The sequence below is a fragment of the Chinchilla lanigera genome, unplaced genomic scaffold (genome assembly GCF_000276665.1).
Source record: "Chinchilla lanigera isolate Chin_1 unplaced genomic scaffold, ChiLan1.0 scaffold00036, whole genome shotgun sequence".
In the NCBI taxonomy this organism is placed as follows: domain Eukaryota; kingdom Metazoa; phylum Chordata; class Mammalia; order Rodentia; family Chinchillidae; genus Chinchilla; species Chinchilla lanigera.
Window position 1 is genome coordinate 18266631 of NW_004955437.1, and position 23400 is coordinate 18290030.

At 38.9% G+C, this 23400-nt stretch overlaps 1 protein-coding gene across 1 annotated transcript in view; it reads left to right on the top strand.

Annotated features, from left to right (window-relative positions):
* The window catches only part of Usp54 (ubiquitin specific peptidase 54), an 81895-nt gene that overhangs the window by 26328 nt on the left and 32167 nt on the right, over positions 1-23400 (top strand). Inside the window, 5 exon segments of the mRNA XM_013516768.1 lie at positions 20092-20226; positions 21538-21651; positions 21783-21865; positions 22298-22403; positions 22509-22655. Coding sequence (XP_013372222.1) covers positions 20092-20226; positions 21538-21651; positions 21783-21865; positions 22298-22403; positions 22509-22655 — 585 coding nt within the window.

Here is a 23400-nt window from a genome sequence, read left to right on the forward strand (position 1 = left end):
TGCCTGTGGCTTAGGGTAAAAGTAAGTGTTAGTTTTGTTTGCTTTGAAGTTTTACCACATGGCCTGGATAGTCTTTTTCTTCTGCACCCTTTTAGATATACAGCTCTATTTGATGTGATAGCATCTATGCAGGTATGCTTCTACTTTGAGAATTTACTTGAACATCTAATTGTAAAGTTTTATGTTAAAAAATAAATTTTTATGTTCTAAGAATAAACATTTTAACTGGCATTAACTGTTGTTTGTTAAAATGAAATCTTAAAATTTTCACATTTCCTAATGTTTCTCATTGCCACATTTAATAGCTTCTTTACATCAGTTCTCTACCTCATGTATTGTCTGATTCCATGCTTTTTATTTCTAAATAAAATGAAACTGGATATTTGTTTAGAGACAAAGAAAATTAAGAGAGGCATCATGGCTTCATAGGTCACTACAGGCCTCAGCCGGGACTAGTGACTCATAGAGGTTCACTTACTGTGAGTTCACTGCCCATTTCCAGACAAGGGGCCTAGCCCTTGGACAGACTCACAATTAAAAATGAAAAACCAGGGTCTGGGGATTTAGCTCAGTGGCACAGCGCCTGCCTGGCAAGCACAAGGTCATGAGTTCGATTCCTGGTACTGGGAAAAAAAAAAAAAAACAAAAAAAAAAAAAAGAAAGAAAAGCCAATTGGTTAATTTAAATCCTGCTCAGAGCCGGTTTGTAGAGGCCTCCATCACTTGGGAACTGAGGCAGCAGAATCACTGTGAGTTCAAGGCCAGCCTAGGCTACATAGTGAGTTCAAGGCCAATCTGAACTATATAAGGAGGCCCTGTCTCCAAAAAACAATGAATTGCCAAAGATATAGCTCAGTGGCACAGCACCTGCCTGGCAAGTGCAGGGTTGTGAGTTGGATTCCCAGCACCAAAAAAAACCCCAATGAACAAACAAACAAAAAAAATTAAAAAAAAAAAAAAAAGAAAATTAAGAGACTTTTGACAAAAAGATTTTAAATATGGTGTGTAGTTTAAGAAACAGAACCACGGTGTATAAAGGGGCACATCTTTTGCCAACATGTACTTTCTGTATATTTTCTTGGTCTAGATATACAACATATTATTTGTGTTTGGGTGAAGTTGTGTCATCCAAATTAGTTCGAGTAGGTTTCTAGGGTAATATTTTAGTCTCCTGTAGCCTGAATTCTTGGCTTGTCATAGGGATGATTAGGTGAAGTCATTATATATTTGATTTAGTTAGCCAGAAAAATATAGAAGAACTTCCCAGTGACTTATAAATATTTTTTTGTCCAATATCACTTTGGAGTTTTAACTCTATTGTAAGACTTTAGAAAGAGTTTAAGTCTCCTGAAGCTTTTGCCACTTGGTCACAAACATCTTTTTTCACCTTTTGTTTGGCCTATTGTAACTTGTAATAAACATAAAAGATAAGTTATTGGTAATTGGGGAGTTTAAAAATGAATTTTAATAAACTAAATCTTTTACAAGTTGATTGCAAATTTGGTGGTCCCTTGGTCAACAAGTGCAAGTGAAATCTGATTTGTGACATTAATGCCATGCTATCGAGATATAGTACTTGGTAGGGAGATGTTAATTCTGGAGAGATCCCAGGCAGAAGAGTCTTCTGAAACTCTCCTCTACTGGGATGGGATAATAGAACCTACATGACCTTGGATGTGCTTTTGACTAGTCCAATTTTGCTACACTATACTTGTCATTGATTCAGGAGGGATTCTGGAGAGCTGTCTGTCATGCTTTAGGTTTCATTTTCCAGAGAGGCAAATTGTTACTTTAGTCCAAATCAGTGTCATACAAGCTGGAGAGAGGAAAAACCATCAAACTCACTGAGATGTCCAAGTACAAAAGGGAAGTTGTTTTTCAAGCTATTTGGACTAAGGAGATGTCTTGAGATTCTTTAGAGAAATAATTGCTTGAAATGGATAGGTGAATGGGCTTAGGGAGTTCAGACTTTATTTTGAGTTTCATAACTCTGGGGATATGGTAGAATTCTGTTGCTTTCCTAGTAACTTTACCGCATAACATAAACAGGAGATTTTATTTTCCTTCTTACATCTTTTGTTATTTTGGGGGATGTATTAGAGATTTGATTCCTGACCCCCAAAGTATTTCTCAATCCTTCAGTCCTATATAAATATAAAATAATTGGGTGATAGTTGGCACACACTTCAAATGGTGTTTTTTATATTCCTTTCATTATTGTACACTGAATTTGAAAATTATAAATACATATGATACAGGTAGATTAACTTGGAAGTATAGATGAGCTAAACTTGGTGCTAGTAGCTGAGTAAATCATTAGAATAACCATAATTTTCCGTAAATATTTTTCATTCAGATGGGAAGGCTTTATTCTTGTGAGAAAAGGAATGACTAAGTTCATGAAGGAATAAACTTGAAAGGAGCTGTTAGTGCCTGAGTTCTACTTGGGATGTCTCTTTGTTTCCTACTTTAAAAATAGTTTGTAATCCCAGTACTTGGTAGGCTGAGGCAGGAGGATCACTGTGAGTTCAAGGCCAGCCTGGACTACACAGTAAGACCCTGTCTCAAAAACAAAACATAAAAAAATTAAAAATATTTTTATAAAATGTGAGGATAATAGATTAGTTACTAAATTAGATTCTTGTCAGTGTAATATACAGAACAAAAAACCCACAGTGTTTATAAAGGAGGAAACAAAATTACTGTATTTTCAGATGAGATGTTTGGCTAATTAAAAAAATCCCAGTGGCAGAAAAGTGGCTCAGAGGCAGAGCACTTCCCTCGCATGCCTGAAGTCCTGGATTTGATCCACAAAAACAAAACCCCAAAACCTTGAAACTAAAACATCCCAAAGAGCTGGGTGTTATAGTGTTTGCCTGCACACCCGGTACTCAGGAGACTGAGGTAGGAGAATTGCTGGAGTCCAGGAATTCATGGCTAGCCTGGGTAATATAACAAGACTCCATATCAAACCAAACCAAACCAAAATAAGCTGGGTGTAAGGGCATATACTTGTAATTCTAATACTCTGGGAGGCTGAAACAGGAGGGTTGTAAATTTGAGGCCAATCTGGGCAATTTAGTGAGACTCAGTCTCAAAATATAAAAAGGACTATGAATGTAGCTCAGTGCAAAGGCCATGGGTCTAATCCCTAGTACTGATGAAATAAAAATAACATGTATTTGAAACTTCATTATAAATGGAATCATTCTGTTTAAATTCTTTGTGTGTTTTTTTTTTAGTTCAGCAGTATGTTTATAAAATCGTGTCATTGTATATAGGTCTAGTTTGTTTTCATTGTTATAAAGTATTTATTTGTGTAAATGAATCACTGTTTATTCATTCTATTGCATTGGTCACTTGAATTATTTCTAGTTTTTTATTTTTTTGAGCAATTTTTCTAAAAAATATTCATGTACATATATATATATATATGTATGTATTGTCTTGGTTACTTTTCTGTTGTTGCTGAGACTAAATACCTGACACCCAAAATTAAGGAAGGAAAGGTTTATTTAGCTCATAGTTTGTAGAGTTTTCAGTCCTTCCTTGGTTGGCTCCAAGGCAGGGTGGCACATGGCAGAGGGCAACAGTTCATGGCAGCAGAAGACAGCAAAAGCAACAAGAGCAAAAAAGGAGGAGAAGCAGAGAGCAAACCTCTTTCTCTTCCTTATATTGTATGCAGGCAACCTGCCCCAGGGTAGGTGCAGCACTCACGCCCATAATCCCAGCATTGGACCATGAATCAATCAAAAACTCTAGAAGCCTGCCCCATGACTACATGAGTTTTTGGGGGACATCTAGACATAAGCCATAACATTCCTCCCCCGAGTCCCCCAAAGACTCATGTACATCCCTTTATGCAAAAGGCATTTAGTCCATCTGCAAGAGTTGCCAAAGTCCTAACAATTTCAGCATTGCTGAAAAGTCTAAGTCCCAAATATCCTCCAAGATCTCAGGCAAACTCTTACCTGTGACCCCCTGTACAAATGAAAAGATAAACACTTCCAACGTTCAGTGGTACAAGATAAACATTACCATTCTAAAAGGTACAAACAGGAGGATACAAAGCACTGGGACCAAAACAAGTCCAAAATCCAGCAGTAAGACATTAAGTCCTGTAGTTCCACGTGCAACATCCGAGGCAATCTATGGCAAACTGTGAGCTCTACATGGCTCTGCTTCTGCAGCACTTCTGGTGGTTGTCTTTCCCATGGCTTCTCTCTTGGGCCTGCTTTGCTCCCTCCTTGCAACTTTCCTTAGACCATCCACGTTCCTGGCTTTTCCAAACTTGTAGGTCTCTAGTGTACCTTTCACTTCACACTCACAGCTTCACATGCTGCCCTCTCAGGGACACACTGTCTGGCCTCCCAGGCCTTCTGAAATCTAAGTGGAAGTCTTCTTAACCTCAGAACTCTTGCATTCAGCACTATGTAGGTGATGCTAAGTTCTGCTGCAAGCTGGAGTAGTAGCCAGGCTTTCTTCTTTCTTGGCTGTAGGGGTTGAGTGCCTGGATCACTGAGTACTCTGAACCTGATTCTGAGGAACAACTTCTCTATGCCACCATCATTCTGGAATGTGTTGCTCTGCAGCTTTCTTCTCAAAGCAAAGTCTTTCACTTTTGCAGGTTTAAGGCTGCAAAAGGTAGAGACTTGCTGCTCCTAGTGATGCCCTCAGGCCATCTTTTCTATTCTCCTGTCCCTTCTCAGCAGTCAAGATCTCCTCACCTGTACCTTTGCAATCCACAGCTTTACTGGAGCTTCCTTTCTTGCCAAACGCACAACGTTTTAAATCATCCTGCTGGGCTCTTTGCTCTTGATTCTCAACATAAATCTCTCTAAAAGCCCCCAACAATAGCCATGCCATAGCCTCAACATTTGACTGCCTTGAAATTTCTTCTGCCAGATTAATTAGTCCACTGCCCTTAATCTCAGTCTTAGGCAAAGTCTCTAGACACAAGCAAAATGCAGACAAACTTTCTGCCAAGCCATAACATACATCGTCTGGGCTCCAACAACTAATGCAGTCCTTCTCAGCAGAAACCTCCAGAACCTGGTCTTTATTGGCAGGATTTCTATGAGCCTTCTGGTCTTCTGAACTCTGACCAGAATCTCCCATATAGAACAGCCAAAGACATTCTAGTGCTTCTCTTTCAGATGGTATCTCTGATCCTTTCCAAACACTTCCCCCAAGCCATTTCCAAAGGCTCTTGAATCGCATGGTCAGGTATAGTCACAGCAATGACTCCACTTCTCTGGTATCAACTTGTGTCTCAGTTACTTTTTTCTCTTGTTGCTGAGACAAAATACCTGACACCCAGGATTAAGGAAGGAGAGGTTTATTTAGCTCACAGTTTGTGGAGGTTTCAGTCCATACTTGTTATGCTGGCTCCAAGGCAGAGTGAGTGGCACATGGCAGAGGACAGCAGTTCATGGCAGCAAAAGACAGCAGAAGCAACAAGAGCAAAAAGGGAGGAGCAGCAGAGAGCAAGCCTCTTTCCTTCCCTTATATTATATGCAGTCTACCTGCCCCAGAGTGGGTGTAGCATTCACACCCATAATTGCAGTGTTGGACCATGAAATAATCAAAAACTCTAGAAGCCCGCTCTGTGACTGCATGAGGCTTTGCGGGGACATCCAGACACAAACCATAACATGTATGTATATACATTTCTTTTATATTTGTCTAGGACTGTGATTACTGAATTGTAGGATATATATGTCTTCAGCTTTTTTTTTTTTTTTTTTTTGATAATGCCAACTGTTTTCCAACATTTTCATGTGTTTTCCAATGTGTCTTGTTCTTTTTTTTTGGAGGCAGGGTCTTGTGATGTAGTTCAGAACTCTAATGACCCTCCTGCCTCAGCCTCCCAAGTGCTGGGATTACAGGCATGCACCAACATGCCCAGCTCCAGTGTGTACTCTGATCATTAATTTTTTTCTAGAAGTTGAGAAAAATCCATTTTGAAATTTATATGACAATGAAAGATAAGACTCTCATGAATTGGTCAGAGTTTGAGTTTGTGATAACAACCCTAAAATCTCAGTGGTAATATGCCAAAGATATATTTCTCATTTACATTTCTAATCTACTTTAGGCTAGTCCTGATTATAGTCACTCAGGATCTAGCTTGCATGATCATAGCCATTGTGGTTTTAATTGCCATTTTGCCTACTTGGTGACTCTGGCATGCATTCATACACTATATAGGATAAAGTTGTCAGCCAAATGTTTTGTGCTTGCCACTGATGCCTAGGTTGTTTCTTAACTGTTGATTGTTTTTGACCAGCCTAGGTACCTTCCAGTGGGCTGTAGCCCTTCTTTTTCTAGTTTAACATATAAACCCCTTTCTCTGCCTCAGAAGGCAGAGATCCTACTGTCTTGCTGCCACCCGAGGCACTCTTCTGTCTTTAATTTCTTGTTTTTTTTTTTTTTTTTTCCTGTACCAGGAATTGAACTCATGACCTCGCGCTTGCCAGGCAGGCACTGTGCCCCTGAGCTAAATCTCCAGCCCTGTCTTTAATTTCTTAATACATTGCACTCCCTGCTGTTCAGGACCTACCTCTTTGTTTTTTTCGCACCTTATACCTTTGGCAGCTAGTTCTGAACACCAGATTTTCCTGAAATAGATACCAAGATTGCAGCCATACCAGTTATTACTAGTTGCTAAGCTAGAAGAAGAGCATTCTGGAGGATTGTGTGCAGGCAATTATATGCTCAGCAAGTCTTTCCTTTTCACAACACAGTGAGCAGAGCTGGTCATCTCGTCCCCCTGGACCACAAGGGAAAACTATCATAAATGTAGCGTATTTGTAGTACAGCGCAGTATTACAAGTAAACTGATAAAACAAAATCAAGAGTTCAAAAATGTCATGTTGGAGACTTGCTACTTGTCTTGTGAATCAAAAAGAAAATGGCTTTTAAATGATACTTAATTTGTTATTTATATAGAAAAACTAGATCCTTACTTCATATTATACCAGCAATAAGGATTTCAGATGAATTAAGGACTGAAAAGAACATAGCAAAATTTTTAAACTTTTAGAAGAAACAATGAGAGAATATCATGACCTCAGGGACAAGGAAGGACTTACTAAATAATACAAGTAGAAAGTTTAAAAATTGATATATTTTAGTCTGGTACATTGGCACATGTCTGTAATCCCAGCTACTTGGAAGACTGAGGCAAGAGGATTGCTAAATTCAAGAGTAACCTGGGCAACCATTATGGTTTATATCTAGATGTCTCCACAAAGCCTCATGGGCTCATAGGTAGGCTTTGGGGTGGTAACTGGATTGTGGGGGCATGATACTCATCCGTGGTTAGCCTAGCTAAATGTGATGTTGGGAGGTGGAGCCTGGTGGGAGGAGGTGGGTCACTGGAGTGTGGCCTGGAAGGATCTATCTCCCTCCTCTTCCCTTGATCACACTCTGCTTCCTGGGTCCCACACCATGAGCACTTTCTCCTCTGTCATGCCCCTCTGCTGTGCTGCCCTGTCTTGAAGCCAGCCACTATGGACTTAAACCTGTACAACCTGTGAACCAAAATAGACTTTTTCTTCTTTAAGTTGTGGGTGTTGGGTACTGTGCCCCAGTAATGAGAAAGTAACATAAGACAGCAACTTAGTGAGACCCAGTCCTAAAATAAAAAAGGGCTGGGACTATAACTCAATGGTAAAGGGCCTTGAGGTTTAATCCCTAGTACTGTACTGGAAAAAAAATTGATACATTTTACTTTAGAAGAATCAATAACCTCCTCAAAGGACTCCCTAGAGAGTAAAGAGACAAGGCTACAAGCTAGGAGAGAATATCTATAATACTGTATATATAATCAATAAAAGATTATTATCCAGTATAGGACTCCAGAGAAAAATTTCTATAACAAATAAGCCAGATGTAATGGCTCACAGTTGTGACTCCAGCTACATGGCAGGCTGATGCAGAGGACTGCACGTTTGTATCTTACCTGAGCAAATTAGTCACTTAATGAGACCCTGTTTCAAAATGTAGATGGGGGGTGATGTTGGAGATATAGCTCAGTACCAAGACCTTGGGTTTAATCCTCAGTACTGAGGGAGAAAAAAGAAAAAAAAAAGTATAGAAAACGCAAGTGGAGCCAAGCGTTGTGGTGCATGCCTGTAATCTGAGCACTTGGGAGGCTAAGGCAGGAAGATGGTTGCAAGTCCAAGACCAGCCTGGGCTGCAAAGTGAGCTCAAGGCCAGCCTGAACTACATAGCAAGACCCTGTCTCAAAAATATTTGTATATATAAAAGAAAACCCAAATGACATTTAAGATGCTTGTCCTAATTAGTAATTTAAGAAATGTAAACTAAACCATGTTTTTCATGTTGATAGAAATTTAAGAATCTGATAAATGGTACCAAAAAGGTGGAATGATGAGAGATTACAAATATTACTGGTTAGAATCCCAATTAATATCACTATTTAGTTAAACAGTTTATTACTTAGTTAAAATTGAACTTACATATAATCTCTGACCTAGTAATTCTACTCTTAGATGCTCTGACCTAGTAATTCTCCTCCTAGATATACATTGGAGAAAATGTCTTTAAACTTAACAGAAAATATAATCAAGAACATTCAAAGTAGCATTTTTTTCCTCTCTCTCTCTCTTTTTTTTTTTTTTGGTACTGGGAATTGAATTCAGCACCTCACTCTTTCCAGGCAGGTGCTTTGCCACTAAGCTAAATCCCCAGCAAAGTGGCATTTATATGATTATAGAAAATATGGAAAAAAACCTATTCCAAGTAAAATAGAATGGGATTTAAAATTATGCTTTATTACCCTAATAAAATAGTATATAGTAGTAGAAGTGAAGACTTGTCAGTACACAGATCAACTTGGGTTAATGTTGGTAAAAATACATTGAATGAAAAAAGCAAGTCACAGAAAACTGCATAAACTATGATTTTGTTTACATATATACTAATCCAAAGCAGATAGAACTATACTTTTGAAAGATACATGCATGTGATAAAAGTATGAAGAATAAAAGGAATTATTTTTCACAAAATTCAGGATAGTGGTTACTTCTGGAAGGTGTAGGCGGGAATATAATTAGTTGGGGAACTTCAAACTAATTACATTTTCTATTTCTTAAATTGAGTGGTGGATACATGGACATTTATTTATTATTTATTCTTTTGCGACATGCACGTAGGTGTACTCACACACACACACACACACACACACACACACACACAAATTATTGGTTCTTTTTATTTTTTTATTTTTTATTTTTTATTTTTTGGTACTGGGAATCAAACTCAGGACCTTGCACTTGCCAGGCAGACACTTATGCCACTGAGCTATATTCCCGGCCCTGGTTCTTTTTATATAATAATTTTCATTATAAAATATAGAAAGGTACTGTAATCATTCTAGAAAGTGTAAATTAGAAAATTGAAGATTGCCTGAATTCCAGCCCAGAGATGTTCATTTCTTCTTCTTTCTCTCTGGCGTATGATGTTTCTGATAGTAAGTCTCTTTGCCTACTGTTTTTGAAAAATGTTTTCTTTTTTCCAGATCCATGAATTCCTCTCTGTCATATCTTCATATTTCATTTATTTTAACCTAAGAATGCCCTGAGTACTGTTTTGATATTACTACCTCATAATCTTGAAGTAGCTTCTAGTGTCTCTTCATTCGCTTAAAAATGCATGATGATAGTCATTTAAAAAACCTAATTTCATGTCTTTTTCTCTGCTTTTCTTTCCCAGATACTGTGCATTTCAGATGGCATTTACTTTGCCTGGAATGTTTGTTCTTCCTTTTGATAAACTGCATATATCTTTCAGAACTTTGCTTGAGAAATTACTTTTTTTTTTTCTGGTGCTGGGAATCGAACTCACAACCTTGTGCTTGCCAGGCAGGTGCTGTGCTGCTGAGCTAAATCTCCAGCCCCAGAAATTACTTTTTTTGTTTGTTTGTTACTTTTTTGGTTGTGTTGTTTAGGATCAAACCCTGGGCATCATCCATGTTAGGTAAGCATTCTACCCTGAGCTTTCTACTCTCAGTCCCCAAAATTACCTTCTTGATGAAGTTTTTGAGATGTTGGAAATTGAAATCAGGGCCTTCATGTCGAGTTACACCCCCAGGCACCTCTCCCTTTTCCTTTTCTTCCATTTCAAGACAGAATCTTGCTCAGTTGCCCATACTGACCTTTAACTTAGGAGTCTCCTGCATCAGCCAACCTGCGTGCAAGGATTGCAGACGTGCACCACTACGCTTGACTGCAGGTAGTATTTTTGAGGCTTCATCAAGTCAGGTATGATGGCACATACGTGTAATCCTAGTGCTTTGGGAGGATGAGGCAGGAAGATCACAAGTTTAAGTCTAGCTTGTGTAACTTTAGTGACTTAGTGAGAATCCCCGCCACTGCAGTATCCATATATCTCAGGCAGGAATGTAGCTCAATGGTAGAGTGCTTGCTTGGCCTGTGTGAGGCCCTTGGTTCAGTACCTAGCACTGCAAAAACCTATTTGTGTCTAAATCTAGAATTGTTTAACACTATTTAACATGGCTGAGTGCATTCGGGGAAAGTAGCTCAGTAAATGTTGTTCCTACTCATTGTTCCTCACTGTGCCCCGCACAGTGCCTGCGCCATAGTAAGTACTTTGCTGGGTTGGTAGGCTCTGTCAGCAGCTCTTAGATTTTAATTACTACGTTTTCAGTACTTGAGTTTTCCTTCTTTTTTTTTCCTCTCTTCGACTCTTATGATCTGTTTTATTCTCATTCTATTTAATTGGAAAGTGTTTGTTTGTTTGTTTTGGTCTTTTTGAGACAGGGTCTCACTATGCATTGTTTACGCTGGCCTTGAACTCACTAGGAGATTTTTATATTGTGACTTTTGGTTTCTTTCTCTTTTTTTTGGTCTTTTTTGAGACAGGGTCTCGCTGTGCAGTTCAGGCTGGCCTTGAGTTTACTTCGTAGTTCATGCTGGTCTCAAACTCATGACAGTCCTCCTACCTCAGCCTCCTGAGTGCTGGAATTACAGGTGTGTGCCATCATGCCTGGCCTTTTTAATAGTAGTCTTTTTTTTTTTTTTTTTTTTTTGGTATTGGGAATCAAACTTAGGACCTTGTGCCTGCCAGGCAAACGCTTGTGGCACTGAACTATATGCCTACCTGGTTTCACTTTTTTTTTTTTTTACATTTGCTAATCTAGATCTCTCTTCTTCATGAGCTATGTGTGTGGAGAGGTGAGTTGGTGGTGGTGGGAAAGACCTACTGAGGAAAGAGTGAGGCTTGGGATTCTGTCACCAGAGCAGTCATCTGGTATCCTGTGCTTGCATTCCACGTTACTTTGTAGTTTTTATACTGTGGGGATAATTCTATGATTTAAATCTCTGTCTCTTTCTTTCTCTCTCTGCTTTGTACTGTATTTAAAATTAGAGGAATGTTTGGTGAGCCAATCTGAATTCCTTTTTGCTGTTTATATTCTTGTTTGATACATAAAATTTTTGATAATAGTCTTCTTTGATACATAAAATTATCACATAGTTTTTTTATTGTAGCTTTTAAACAAGAACATCCAGGATTCCTCAGTTTGACATACTTTCTGAAAACTTGCCTGTTCTGTAAAGTTGGATTTCATTATGTTGGGGCATAATTGTTCACTGTAGAATCCCCTGTTTTTTATTTTTATTTTTTAATTTTGTCTTTTTGTAACTTTGAGAGGAAATATTAATGTATTCCAAGATGAATCAGAGGCTGACCAGCTTCCTTATACCTGATGTTTAAAAGAAGGACCTGCCCTTCCTGGCTGAAAGATGCATCTTCTTACTCCTTTTGCGGTTATGCACTTCACCTGGCATCATCTCCTATAATGCACTTACAGTTGGCTTTGTGTGAACATCATTTGGTTCATGATGATTTTATTATTTTTTTCCATTTTTCTCTTTTGTAATATTGGAGATTGAACCCAGGTCCTCATGCTTACATCTGAGCTGCATCCCAACCACTTTTTAAAAAGGTTCTTTTGAGGTAGGGTTTCATTTAGTTTCCCAGGCTGGTCTTGAACTTTCAGTCTTCCTGCCTCAGCCTCTAGGGTAGCTGGGAGTAGAGGTGTGTACCACCATGCTGGGATTTATTTTTTTCCAGATGTCTTATCAACATTTGTCAGTATTCTTGTGCCTTGATTTCCTCAGGTGGAACAGTATATATTGTATCCATGATAATAATTACTTTAGAATGATTTTTACATAGTATTTATGATGATCCATTTCTTTTGGTCTAGTAAATGGACTGGCTTTTCTTTCTGTTAGGTGATACTATCTATAATTTCAGCCTCAAAATCTTTCCTACAAGTTCTTAATGATGCCCTTTGTCGAAAAGAATTTGAATCACTGTTTCGTTATGCCTACTTTGAAACATGATTCCTGTCAGCTCTGACTTAGCAGATAGAAGATTGTGTACTAATTACCATGTCCTCTCAAACACTCCAGACTTATTTCCATCTAACATCATGAAAAGATTTTTCATGACCTAAATTTTCATTGCATAGAACCCAGAGCTCATATTTATTATTCATATTAGATCTGCTCTTACACCCTCCAGACCCCGGGGTATGATTTTACTTTGGTGCTAACTTATTTATTTATTTCTGTTCAGGGGAGGAAATCCGTCTTCTGTACTTAGTATGCTACAAAGATTTTGTTCTCCTTCCAGGGATTGTACTACAGGCTTTGCAGTGCCAGGATTTTGGACAGAGTGTTTTTTGTTATAGGCAAAGAAGAATGTTGCATTGATTGATGAAATTTAACAAATCTTCTCAATCAGTGATTTTTCTTTTTAAGAATGCTAGGGTGAGACATAAAAGCCAGGGGATGGTGCCAGTAGGATGGGCTGGTGTGGGGGACACAGATTTTCTATATAAGATGTTCTGGAAAGTTTGCATCTGGAGAGCAATGAGGCTGTCCCAGTGGAATAGAAAGATACATATTCTGCTAATAGTCCACCGTTGATTGGGGGAGATTTGAGAGTTTGGGGAACAAATCCTTTAATATTTCTTGCATCGTACCAGGTAGCTATTCCTTCATTGGGTGCTGAAGCATAAGTACAGGGAATAAAATGGTACAAGAAATTGCTCTTTGTGTGTCTGTGTGTGGACTAAAGCTTGAATCTAGGTTCTTGTGCATGTGAGATAAGCATTAGGATTTAGCTATATTTCTAGTGCTATAAAAATTTTATTTTTACATGGGGTGGGCTAAGTTGCCCAGGCTGGCCTTGATCTTGTGATCCTCCTGCCTCAGCCTTGGTGTAGCTGGGATTACAGATATTAGCTCTATGCCTGGCTAATTGTTCATTATTAATCCAGTCTTTTCTTTCATAGGTTATAGAAAGTTTCCTGGCAACTTCATAAAAGAGTATACTCGTTATCCTAGGCTATTTCAGGCAGAATTAATACTCACACATAAGGAAACACATCATTATGTCTAATTCAAATAACATCTACTTGTGTTTAACTTCCTTGTTTTTATTTTTTTAATTTTTGGGGGGGACAGGGTCTCCCTATGTAGTTCAGCCTGGCCTTGAACTCACTGTGTAGCCTCGGCTGGCATTGAACTCACAGTGATTCTCCTGTCTCAGCCTCCCAAGTGCTTGGATTACAGACATGTACCACCATGCCTAACAACTTCCTTGTTTTTATTATGTATGGATATGAGCATATTTATGTGGTCCTTTTTTCTCAAAATCCTGAAAGGCTGTGACTAGTTTAAATACACTCAACTAATTCAACCATTGATATAATTTAGTATAAATCCAAATCTTTGTTTTGTTGTTTTTGAGTTGGGGTTCCTCTATGTTTCTAGACCTACAGGCACATGACACCATGATCACCTGGATGAATCCTGCATCTTTTAAAATTTGAAATTCAGAATTTTACTTGATATTTAATTAGAAGGATATGACTACAAGGAAAAATACAAATCATCATTATTGATTCTTTCCAGAACTTTGGTCAGAGTCTAAAACTTACACAATTTCAGAGTCTTTATACATATCCAGAAGAGTACCCTCTTTTAATTTCCCCAGTGGGGAAATGGATATGGCATGATTCTTGATATTTGAATTGAATACTTTTAGAAAGTAATGCAAGACAGTCTTGCATTTTTTATTGTGTCAAAATTATTAAGTTGAGGGGCTGGGGATTTAGCTCAGCGGCAAAGCGCCTGCCTGGCAAGTGCAAGGTTGTGAGTTCGGTTCCCGGTACCAGAGAAAAACAAAAACAAAAACAAAAACAAAAAAAAGTAAAATTATTAAGTTGATTATTATGTAAAATTTTAACATTAATTTATGATTTCTCACTAAAAATAATGTTTATCTTCCGGTGAATTTGACCCATCTTTGTCTCTGTGTCTCTCTGTCCACTGTCTTAAAGTCTTAGCATTTTGATTTTTGTCTTAGTGTATGGATGTCTGTTTTGCATTGGTAACAGAAATAAGTGCCATAGGTAGCTTTTGAGGGTTTTTAGCCTTGACACTGCAAGTCCAAAATATTGGGTTATAAATTGAATTGAATCTGACTTCTTTTTTTTTTTTGGTACTGGGAGTTGAACTCGGGACCTTGTGCTTGCAAGGCAGGGGCTTGTGCCACTGAGCTACATCCCCGGCCCTTGAATTGAATAAAGCCCTAAACTCATGAGGAAATAGTGGTATTGATAATTGAATTTAACGTAAAGGGAATGCCATAGGACATGTAGGTTCTTTACTAATCAATAAGTCTTAGAAGTAGCTGTTTTTGGACACAAGGTTACAGAATCCCAAAGGAGAAAGTAGCCAGCTGTTCCTTGCTTTCCCCAAAGTTGGACCAAGTGTTTCTATTAAACTGACTGTAGGGGCTGGGGATTTAGCTCAGTGGCAAAAAGCGCCTGCCTGGCAAGTGCAAGGTCGTGAGTTCGGTTCCTGGTACTGGAGAAAAACCAAAAAAAAAAAAACAAAAAACAAAAAAAAACTGACTGTATACCTGGTGATATTAAGGGATTATTATTATCTTTGGGGGGGCTGTGGCAATATTATGGTTATGTTTTTAAAAAGAGTTCCTAATATTTTGAAACATGTAGAGAGGCCTATGCTTCAAAATGATCTGAGAGTGGGATAAGTGGGTGGGTGCTATGAATGAAATAAGATTTGTCACAGACGGGTACTTGTAAAGGTTGAATGATAGATGGGCATTTATGTGCTATTCTGTCTACTCTTTTTTTTTTTTTTGTCTTTTTGAGACAGGACCTTGCGATGCAGTTCAGGCTGGCTTTGAGCTCCCTTTGTAGCCCAGGCTGGTCTCAAACTTGCAATGATCCTCCTGCCTCAGCCTCCCAGAGTGCTGGGATTACAGTGCTACCACATTCCTGGCTTATTCTGTCTACTCTTGGATGTGTGAAATTTTCTACAATAAAATGTTAAAAATCCTTTGTTATTGTTTTGAGTGCCCAAAGGTAAATATTTGCATATTCTTTCCTGTATTGAAAGAGAACTTCCAAAATTCCTTTGAACACACAAAGCCAGTGAAAATTCCTTTTTCTAGCAGTCAGTGATCCTCAAGTACTGGCTTTCTTATCTTACTTCAACAGGGCCATGTTTACAAATAGACTAGACTGTCAACATTTAGGGTCTTTGGTTTCTACAAAGTATAGAGAAAAGAATGATCATAAAAGCTAAAATGATTTAGGAAGCCCAGATCAAGAAGATAAGATCCGAGAGGTGAGCTAAGGGCAGGGTAGGAAGTAGTGTCATGCCTTTGCAGAAGGTATTGCTGGACCCCTGTCAGGGAGAAGTTGGGTTGCTTACTAGGGCACTTTCCAAAGACCTTGGCCTATAGATTACTGAAATTAGTGACACATTTCTTCTTGACCTCTACCATCTCTACTCATGACTTCTTTAGATGTGAAGGTAGGAAATCCTGAGAGAGAAATAGTGTTTTCTGCCTAAGGGCAAGGGTCTATGTTTTAGAGGAAAAAATTTCAGCAACAGCTGCATTTTTAGATGCCCAAACACAAAGACTTTCTGTCTTTATGGCACTTCTGTCTTATTTACATGGTTTTTACTAATCCAAATAATTATGTGCTCATCTGGATAGAATTGTTTGCTACTTGATCCAAGAGAGACGGGTGGGGAAGCACCTGCTTTTGCTCATTAAAAGTCTTGTTGCTTTTGTACTACATCCAAGAAAATAGTTAACAGACACAAAGTAATGTGTTATCTCACAAGAGTGAAAAGGAAAACCTCTTTGTTTTACCCTCTGAGAGGAGTACAGAGAAACCTCAAAGTTTTTGTTTTTGTTTTGTTTTGTTTTCTGAGTTTCGTTTCCCCCTGATTGAAATGGAACCACCAGGGACTCCACAAGGAAAAATGATTCCTGGGTTTTGGTTCTTCCTGTCCTTTCTCTCCCTCTGCCATAGAACTCAGCAATTGGAAGAATACCAGGTTTTGTTCCTTATTGGTACTGCCACCTGTTCTTACTGCTGAACTAAATGTTCTTGGCTTTCTTTGGTGTGAACAGGATCTCCCTCTGGGAAAGGTGGGAGGAGGGTGAAAAAAGGAACAGGAGGAGGCCCGTTCCAGTCCCTGTGCTCATGTGAGAGGGACACACAGGGGTTAGTGTGCTGCGTTAACAGAGGGGCTTTGTGCTGCAGTTTCTTCCAGGGCTGCAGCTCCACAGATGCATGCTGGGCAGGCTCAGGCTGCTTCAACCCAAATACTTGCTTCTTCCTAACAATAGCAGGGCAAGACTGACAATAATCATTAAAATAGAGAAGTAAAGAACATTCAGTCAGAAACCATTTCAAATGCAGTTACACAGTGTACATGGAAAGGCTGCCTAAAATTAATTAAGAGGGGATAAAAGAATAAGGGATGGAGACGTTGATTCCACTGAACACTGTTAGTGAAGATCCACTGTGAGTGCAGGCAGAGCTCTGACCTTAGACCTTTCTTTTCCTCTGCTGAAACCCTAATTATCTAGGTCATGGGAAATCTACCTCTCTTGAATGGGAGCAACAGACTAGAAAATAAGGTAGTCTTTCTTGCCCAGATCTCAGACAGTAAGAGGTAGCTCAAGGTAGAAACATCTGACTCAGGACCCTTCTTCAGCATAGGACAGCGAGACAGACTTTTTAGTAATTTAAAATGACTCCTAAATATAATAATGATATAATAATGCCATCTACTATTTTGGTGGCACTTATAGTATTTCCAAGCATGAGTCTAAGATATTTATTTATGTCTTAAAATATGTATATCTATCACATACTTACTAACCTCTTTCTATAGACTAATATATATATATTTAAGATATATATTGGTTTAATCCTCAAATAATTTAGGAAGTAAATACTATTATTTACTTGTAAAAGGGAAAGTGAGCTAGGAGGGAGAGGCAGGAGGACTGAGAGTTCAAGCCCAGCCTGGAAACTTAGTGAGACCTTGTCTTAAAAATAAGGGTACACATGTTTATAGCAGCACAATTTGTAATAGCTAAATCTTGTGACTATGGGAATTTTTTTTTTTTTTGAACCCGGAATCGAACTCAGGACCTTGCGCTTGCCAGGCAGGCGCTTATGCCACTGAGCTATATCCCTGGTCCGCTATATGTAATTATATCTATCTATAAAAGTATTAAAAACAGAAGATTATGTGACTGTTATGGTTTGTGTCTAGATGTCCCCCTAAAGCCTCATGCAGTCATGGGGTGGGCTTTTAGAGTTTATGATTGATCCATGGTCCAGTGCTGGGGTTATGGATGTGAGTGCTACACCTGCCCTGAGGCGGATAGCCTGCATACAGTATAAGGGAGGGAAAGAGACTTTGCTCTCTGCTGTTCCTCCCTTTTTTGCTCTTACTGCTTTGGCTGGGTGGGGAAGCAGAACCATGAATTGTTGCCTTCGGCCATGTGCCACTCTTTCTTGGAACCAGCCAGGTATGGACTGAAACCTCCACAAACTGAGCTAAATAAACCTTTCCTTCCTTAATTTTGGGTGTGAGGTATTTTGTCTCACCAAAGAGAAAGTAACCAAGGAAGTGACCAACCCATGATTCTGAGTAGCTGTGGAGAGTAGAGCAGTCTTAAACAAGACTTTAGTTTATCTGTAGGATGGGAGTAAATGTGATTATTTCCGAGTAATAAACACCTGGGTTTTTTGCTACATTATTTTTTATACTTTTTACAATTTTTTTTTCACAATATCTGTTGTACCTTTTGCTTTTTTAAAAATTTTTTTATTTTTGTTTTTTGGTACCAGGAATCAAACTCGGTACTTGCCAGGCAGATGATTGTACTGCTGAGCTATGTCCCCGGCCCCTATTGTACCTTTCGGATTTTATTTAGTCTTTCAGTTTTTACACTAGGGAGACAATACAATGTTTACACATGGGGGTCTGATTTATTTCACTTATGAGTATGGTCTCTAGTTGCATCCATTTACCTATAAAGACCTCGAGTTTATCCTTCTTTATAGCTGAGTAATATTCCATTGAATAAAAATACCCTGTCTTTTTTATCCATTCTTCAGTTGATAGGCATTTGGGTTGTTTCCAAGATTTAGCTATGACAAATTGTGCTGCTATAAACATGGCTGTACATAAATTGCTGTGGTATGATGTTTTCAATTCTTCTGGAAAAATACCCAGAAGAGGAATAGCTAAGTTGAATGGGACCCCCAACCCTAGTTTTTTAAGGAATCTCAACACTGATTTCCACAGTGGTTGTACCAGTCTATACTCCCACCAACAGTGGAGAAGTGTTCCCTTTTTCCCACAGCCTTAAATCAGCATGTTACTGGCAAAAAAACAGACCCAAGGATCAATGGAACACATTAGAGGATGTAGACACAACTACAAACACACTCAGCCACCTTATCTTTGACACAGGGGCCAAACATGTTCACTGGAAGAAAGATAGCCTCTTTAATAAATAGTGCTGGGAAAACTGGCTTTCCAGATGCTGAAGATTAAAACAAGACCCATGTCTATCACCATGCACTAAACTAAAGTCAAAATGGATCAAAGATCTAAATATTAAAACAAGCCAGGAGTGTTGGTGCACACCTGTAATCCCAGCACTCAGGTGGCTATTCAGGAGGATTGCTGCAAGTTCAAGGCACTCTAGTTAGTTCGGGGCAGCCTAAACTATACAACAAGACCCTGTCTCAAAAAACCAAAAAAAAAAAAAAAAAAAAAAAAAAAAAAAAAAAGAAACACTAAATTTACTGGAAGAAAAAGTAGGTAGAAATCTTGAAGACATAGAGGTAGACAGAGAGTTCATGAACAAAAACCAAACTGCATGGGAAATACTTTAAGGAATCAACAACTGAGCTCTCATTTTATTGAAAAGTCTTTGCACATTAATAGAAATCACCAACAGAGTGAAAAGAAAATCCCCGAATTGGGAAAAATTTTAGCCAACTGTCCCTCAGACAAAGAACTTCTATCTAGAACATATAAAAAATTAAAATAATCAGGCCCCCAAATTCAAAGACCCAATCCAAACATGAGCATTTGAGATGAATACATGCTTCTAAGATAAAGGAATACAAATGACAAATAAATATATGAAAGAATGTTCAACATCATTGGTCATTCAAGAAATGCAAATTGAAACAATGCTGAGATTCCATTTCACCCCAGAAAGAACGGCTTTCATCAAGAAATCAACCAATACCTTTTATATTTTATATTAATTTTTATTAGGTTTAAAAGGAGAGGGCCAAGTGTTATAGGATGAGCCCCCAGAAAATGTATTGTGTGAAGCTATTTACATGTAACTCATCTTTTTTTAACTATTTCTGTCCATGTCTGAGGAAATAAGGTAATTACTTCATATTAATTCATGACAGTGGTTTTTCCTAATGTGTCCTTGATGGCGTCCCACTCAGATAAAGAACATGTTAGCACACATCATGCCCTTTATTCTGATGCTTAATTTTTCTAAGTTACTAATTGCAAGGATATCGACCCATGAGAAGCACAGTTGCTTCCATAGTCTCAGCGTAGAGATGCTAGCATGAAAGACTGAGTTGTATAGAACCTTAATAGCAGCATTATACCTTTTTTCTTGTCTAACTTCTTCCCTATAGGGAATCTTTAACCAGTTTCAGTGCAGTAGTGAAAAAGTCCTTCCATCTGACACTCTCCGCAGTGCTCTGGCAAAGACTTTTCAGGATGAACAGCGTTTCCAGCTGGGAATTATGGATGATGCTGCAGAGTGCTTTGTAAGTGCTGGCCTCCGGCCCTCTTTAATATCACATGGGACTGTTGGTCTCCATCAGGGACTGACTGTGATGGAATTTATTGTGCCCTGATCTGCACAGTTAGAATTGGGAGTTTCTCTAGTTTCTCAGAAATCTAGAGTTTCCCTGCTACTGCTGTGTAAATTGCCTAGTGGATTTATTATTTTTTCCTTTAGGGTTAAGGTAGGTTTGTGCTTTCCACCTTATGAAATAGTGACTCTCACCTTCGGAAGAGCAAAGTCTCATTAAAATACAAAGTGCTGGACTGGACCTCAGAACTTCTGACTCATTTCCAGATGATGCTAATACTGAGACTGCTGGTCTGCTGAATTGTGCTTTTTTGAACTTCTCCATTTCCTAAATATTACATAGGGAACATTAACTGAGTGCCTAGAGCACAAGTGTGATGTGCTATATAGACAGCTGTGTTGCCATCATGAATTTAGTGCAAGATCCTAACTCCTCTGTCTTTTCTATCATTGACCTTCAAAGCACTCTTTGTGTAAACATTAAAAATATCTGAGAGTGACATACATCACATCACAGGGGAAAAATTGGGCCAAAATCAGAGGTACCGCTGAACATTCGGATGGCTTAATATATGGGTGGTGGGACTGTTGGAAAGCAGCTTAGTAGTTTCTTTAAAAATTAAACATGCAAATTACCATATGATCCAGAAGTTGCTTTCCTGGACATATATCCCAAAGAAAGGAAAACTTATGTTCATAGAAAAACCCATACATGAATATTCATAGATGCTTTATATGTAGTAGTAAAAAAACTGGATAACCAAATGTGCTTCACTGCATACATGGTTAACACAAACTGAGCCAGGCCTGGTGGCGCACGCCTGTAATCCTAGCACACAGGAGGCTGAGGCAGGAGGATTGTTGTGAGTTTGAGGCCAGTCTGGACTACAAAAGAGGCTCAAGGCTAGCCTGAACTGTATAGCAAGACCCTGTCTCACAAAGGCTTAAAAAAAAAAAACCCAAAAACCCACAACTGGTATTCTATACCATGGAGTACTATGCAGCAATAAAAAGGAATAAATTATTGATTTATGCATCTGTTTGCATGGATCTCAAGGGAATAATGCCCAGTGAAGATGTAATATCAAAAGGTTATATTCTACATATAATATTCTTGAAATAATTATAGATTTGGAAGCATCAAAAATCAGAGGTATTCTTACTTTATATGACAGTTGCTGTTTCCCTGCGTAAACTGCTTACCAGTTTGTTCATGTGTCTGTTAAGTTTTATTGGTATAGTGCTTTTGTACTTTCCTTGTCAGGAAAATCTGCTCATGAGAATTCACTTTCACATTGCTGATGAAACCAAAGAAGATATATGTACTGCCCAACACTGCATTTCCCACCAGAAGTTTGCTATGACGTTATTTGAACAGGTAAACTTTATCTCCATCTCTTCTTAAGCCTTTTCTTTGAGAAAACTTTATCCTGGGATGTGGGGTATTAAATGGGTTCCACACTATGCATGATTATGGCTGCTTAGTTTTACTTTTTCTCCCTGGCTCAGTGTGTGTGTACTAGCTGTGGCGCTACTTCTGATCCACTGCCTTTCATCCAGATGGTACATTACATCTCCACCACTTCCCTTTGGTGAGTCTTACAGGGTTCTCTACTGTACCCTTTGGCACTCCTCCAGTTGACTGGCTTTTAACTGAAGACCACCAAATAGTTATACCTCTGTTACTGAGTCTATGCTATATTATAGGAACTCAGAACAATCATCTAAAAATAACCTTTGTTCTCCTTCTTTCCTCTCCTGTCCCTCCCCTTTTCTTAGGCTCAGTTCTGGCCAGCAAAGTGGGAGGAGAAGTGGGGATTCTTTGAGCTTTGGATTTTGGGACAGGTAGAGGCACTCACTGTGTTTGTGGGACACTGAGGCTGGTCAGGACAAGGGGCTGTGGTATAGTGGGCAGAAGAAGAAAATCAAACATGTGAGGTAGGAATTTGCATGAATGATTTTCGTGATTTAGCCATAACTCAGGACAATTCCCACCATCACCCCCTTCTTTCCCCATCTTGAAGCAATCAGGCTATTTGTATGCTGGAAAGGAGAGAAAAACCTTCCCCAAGCATGTTTGGCGAGCTGCTGCAGAATGCCAGTACCATGGGGGATCTGCGGAACTGCCCGGTAAGTTAACTTGGGTGGAGCTCAGAGTAAGAAGAGCCTTGACTCAGTGGAATTGAGGTAGGGCCTCGGTGAGGTGTTGACTGTCATCATATATATATGTTCTAGAGCAACTGTGGAGAGAGGATCCGGATTCGCCGTGTGTTGATGAATGCTCCGCAGATTATCACAATTGGCCTGGTATGGGACTCTGACCATTCAGACTTGGCAGAAGATGTCATCCACAGTCTCGGTACCTGCCTTAAGCTGGGTGATGTGCGTGTTATTTACCTTTATTTCTGACTTATACATCATCTGTTTTAGGGTTATTCAAGCACTGTACAAAATCGTATATCCTAGATGACAAATATTATGGTGTTTTGGATAGTTATGTCTGTGTGTACAGATTCATGTGTATGCGTGTATACTCTCATATATTGTTTGTGAAGGTAGCAAGGGTGTTTTTTTTTGTACCAGGAATCAAACTCAGGACCTTGCGCTTGCCAGGCAGGCGCTTCTGCCACTGTACTATATCCCCAGCCCAAAAGGGTTGATTAGAAGAAGTGGGGTGACTTGGGCCTTGAAGGACAGGATAAGCAGAGTTTAGCTATTAGTAAAAAAATGAATGAATTAATTTATAGTGTTGTTATTTGCTCTGTTCAATGTTAGTTTATAAAACAGTGATGGAGTCAGGAAGTATATTCAACCTGGGGAGGTAGTGTGGTCAAAGGAGTGGTCAGTTCTGACCAGAGGGCTGTGTGGGAGCTGAAGGAGATAAAAGTTGGTGGCCTGAGCCCAGGAATGTGAGATGCACAGTTAGAAACCAGTATCTGTGGGGGAGGTAATGAAGCAGCTGGGGAGAGAATTAGTGGCTTAGGAGATATCTGTGTATTTATTTAGAGAAATAGACGGGCAAAAAGATATCAGAGTGGGTCTCTACCTTATCAGCTCCATATCCTAGGTGGGTACAGTGAAGGTTTTCCTTTGATTCAAGAAAAACTAGAAAATTTGGTTTTCTTTT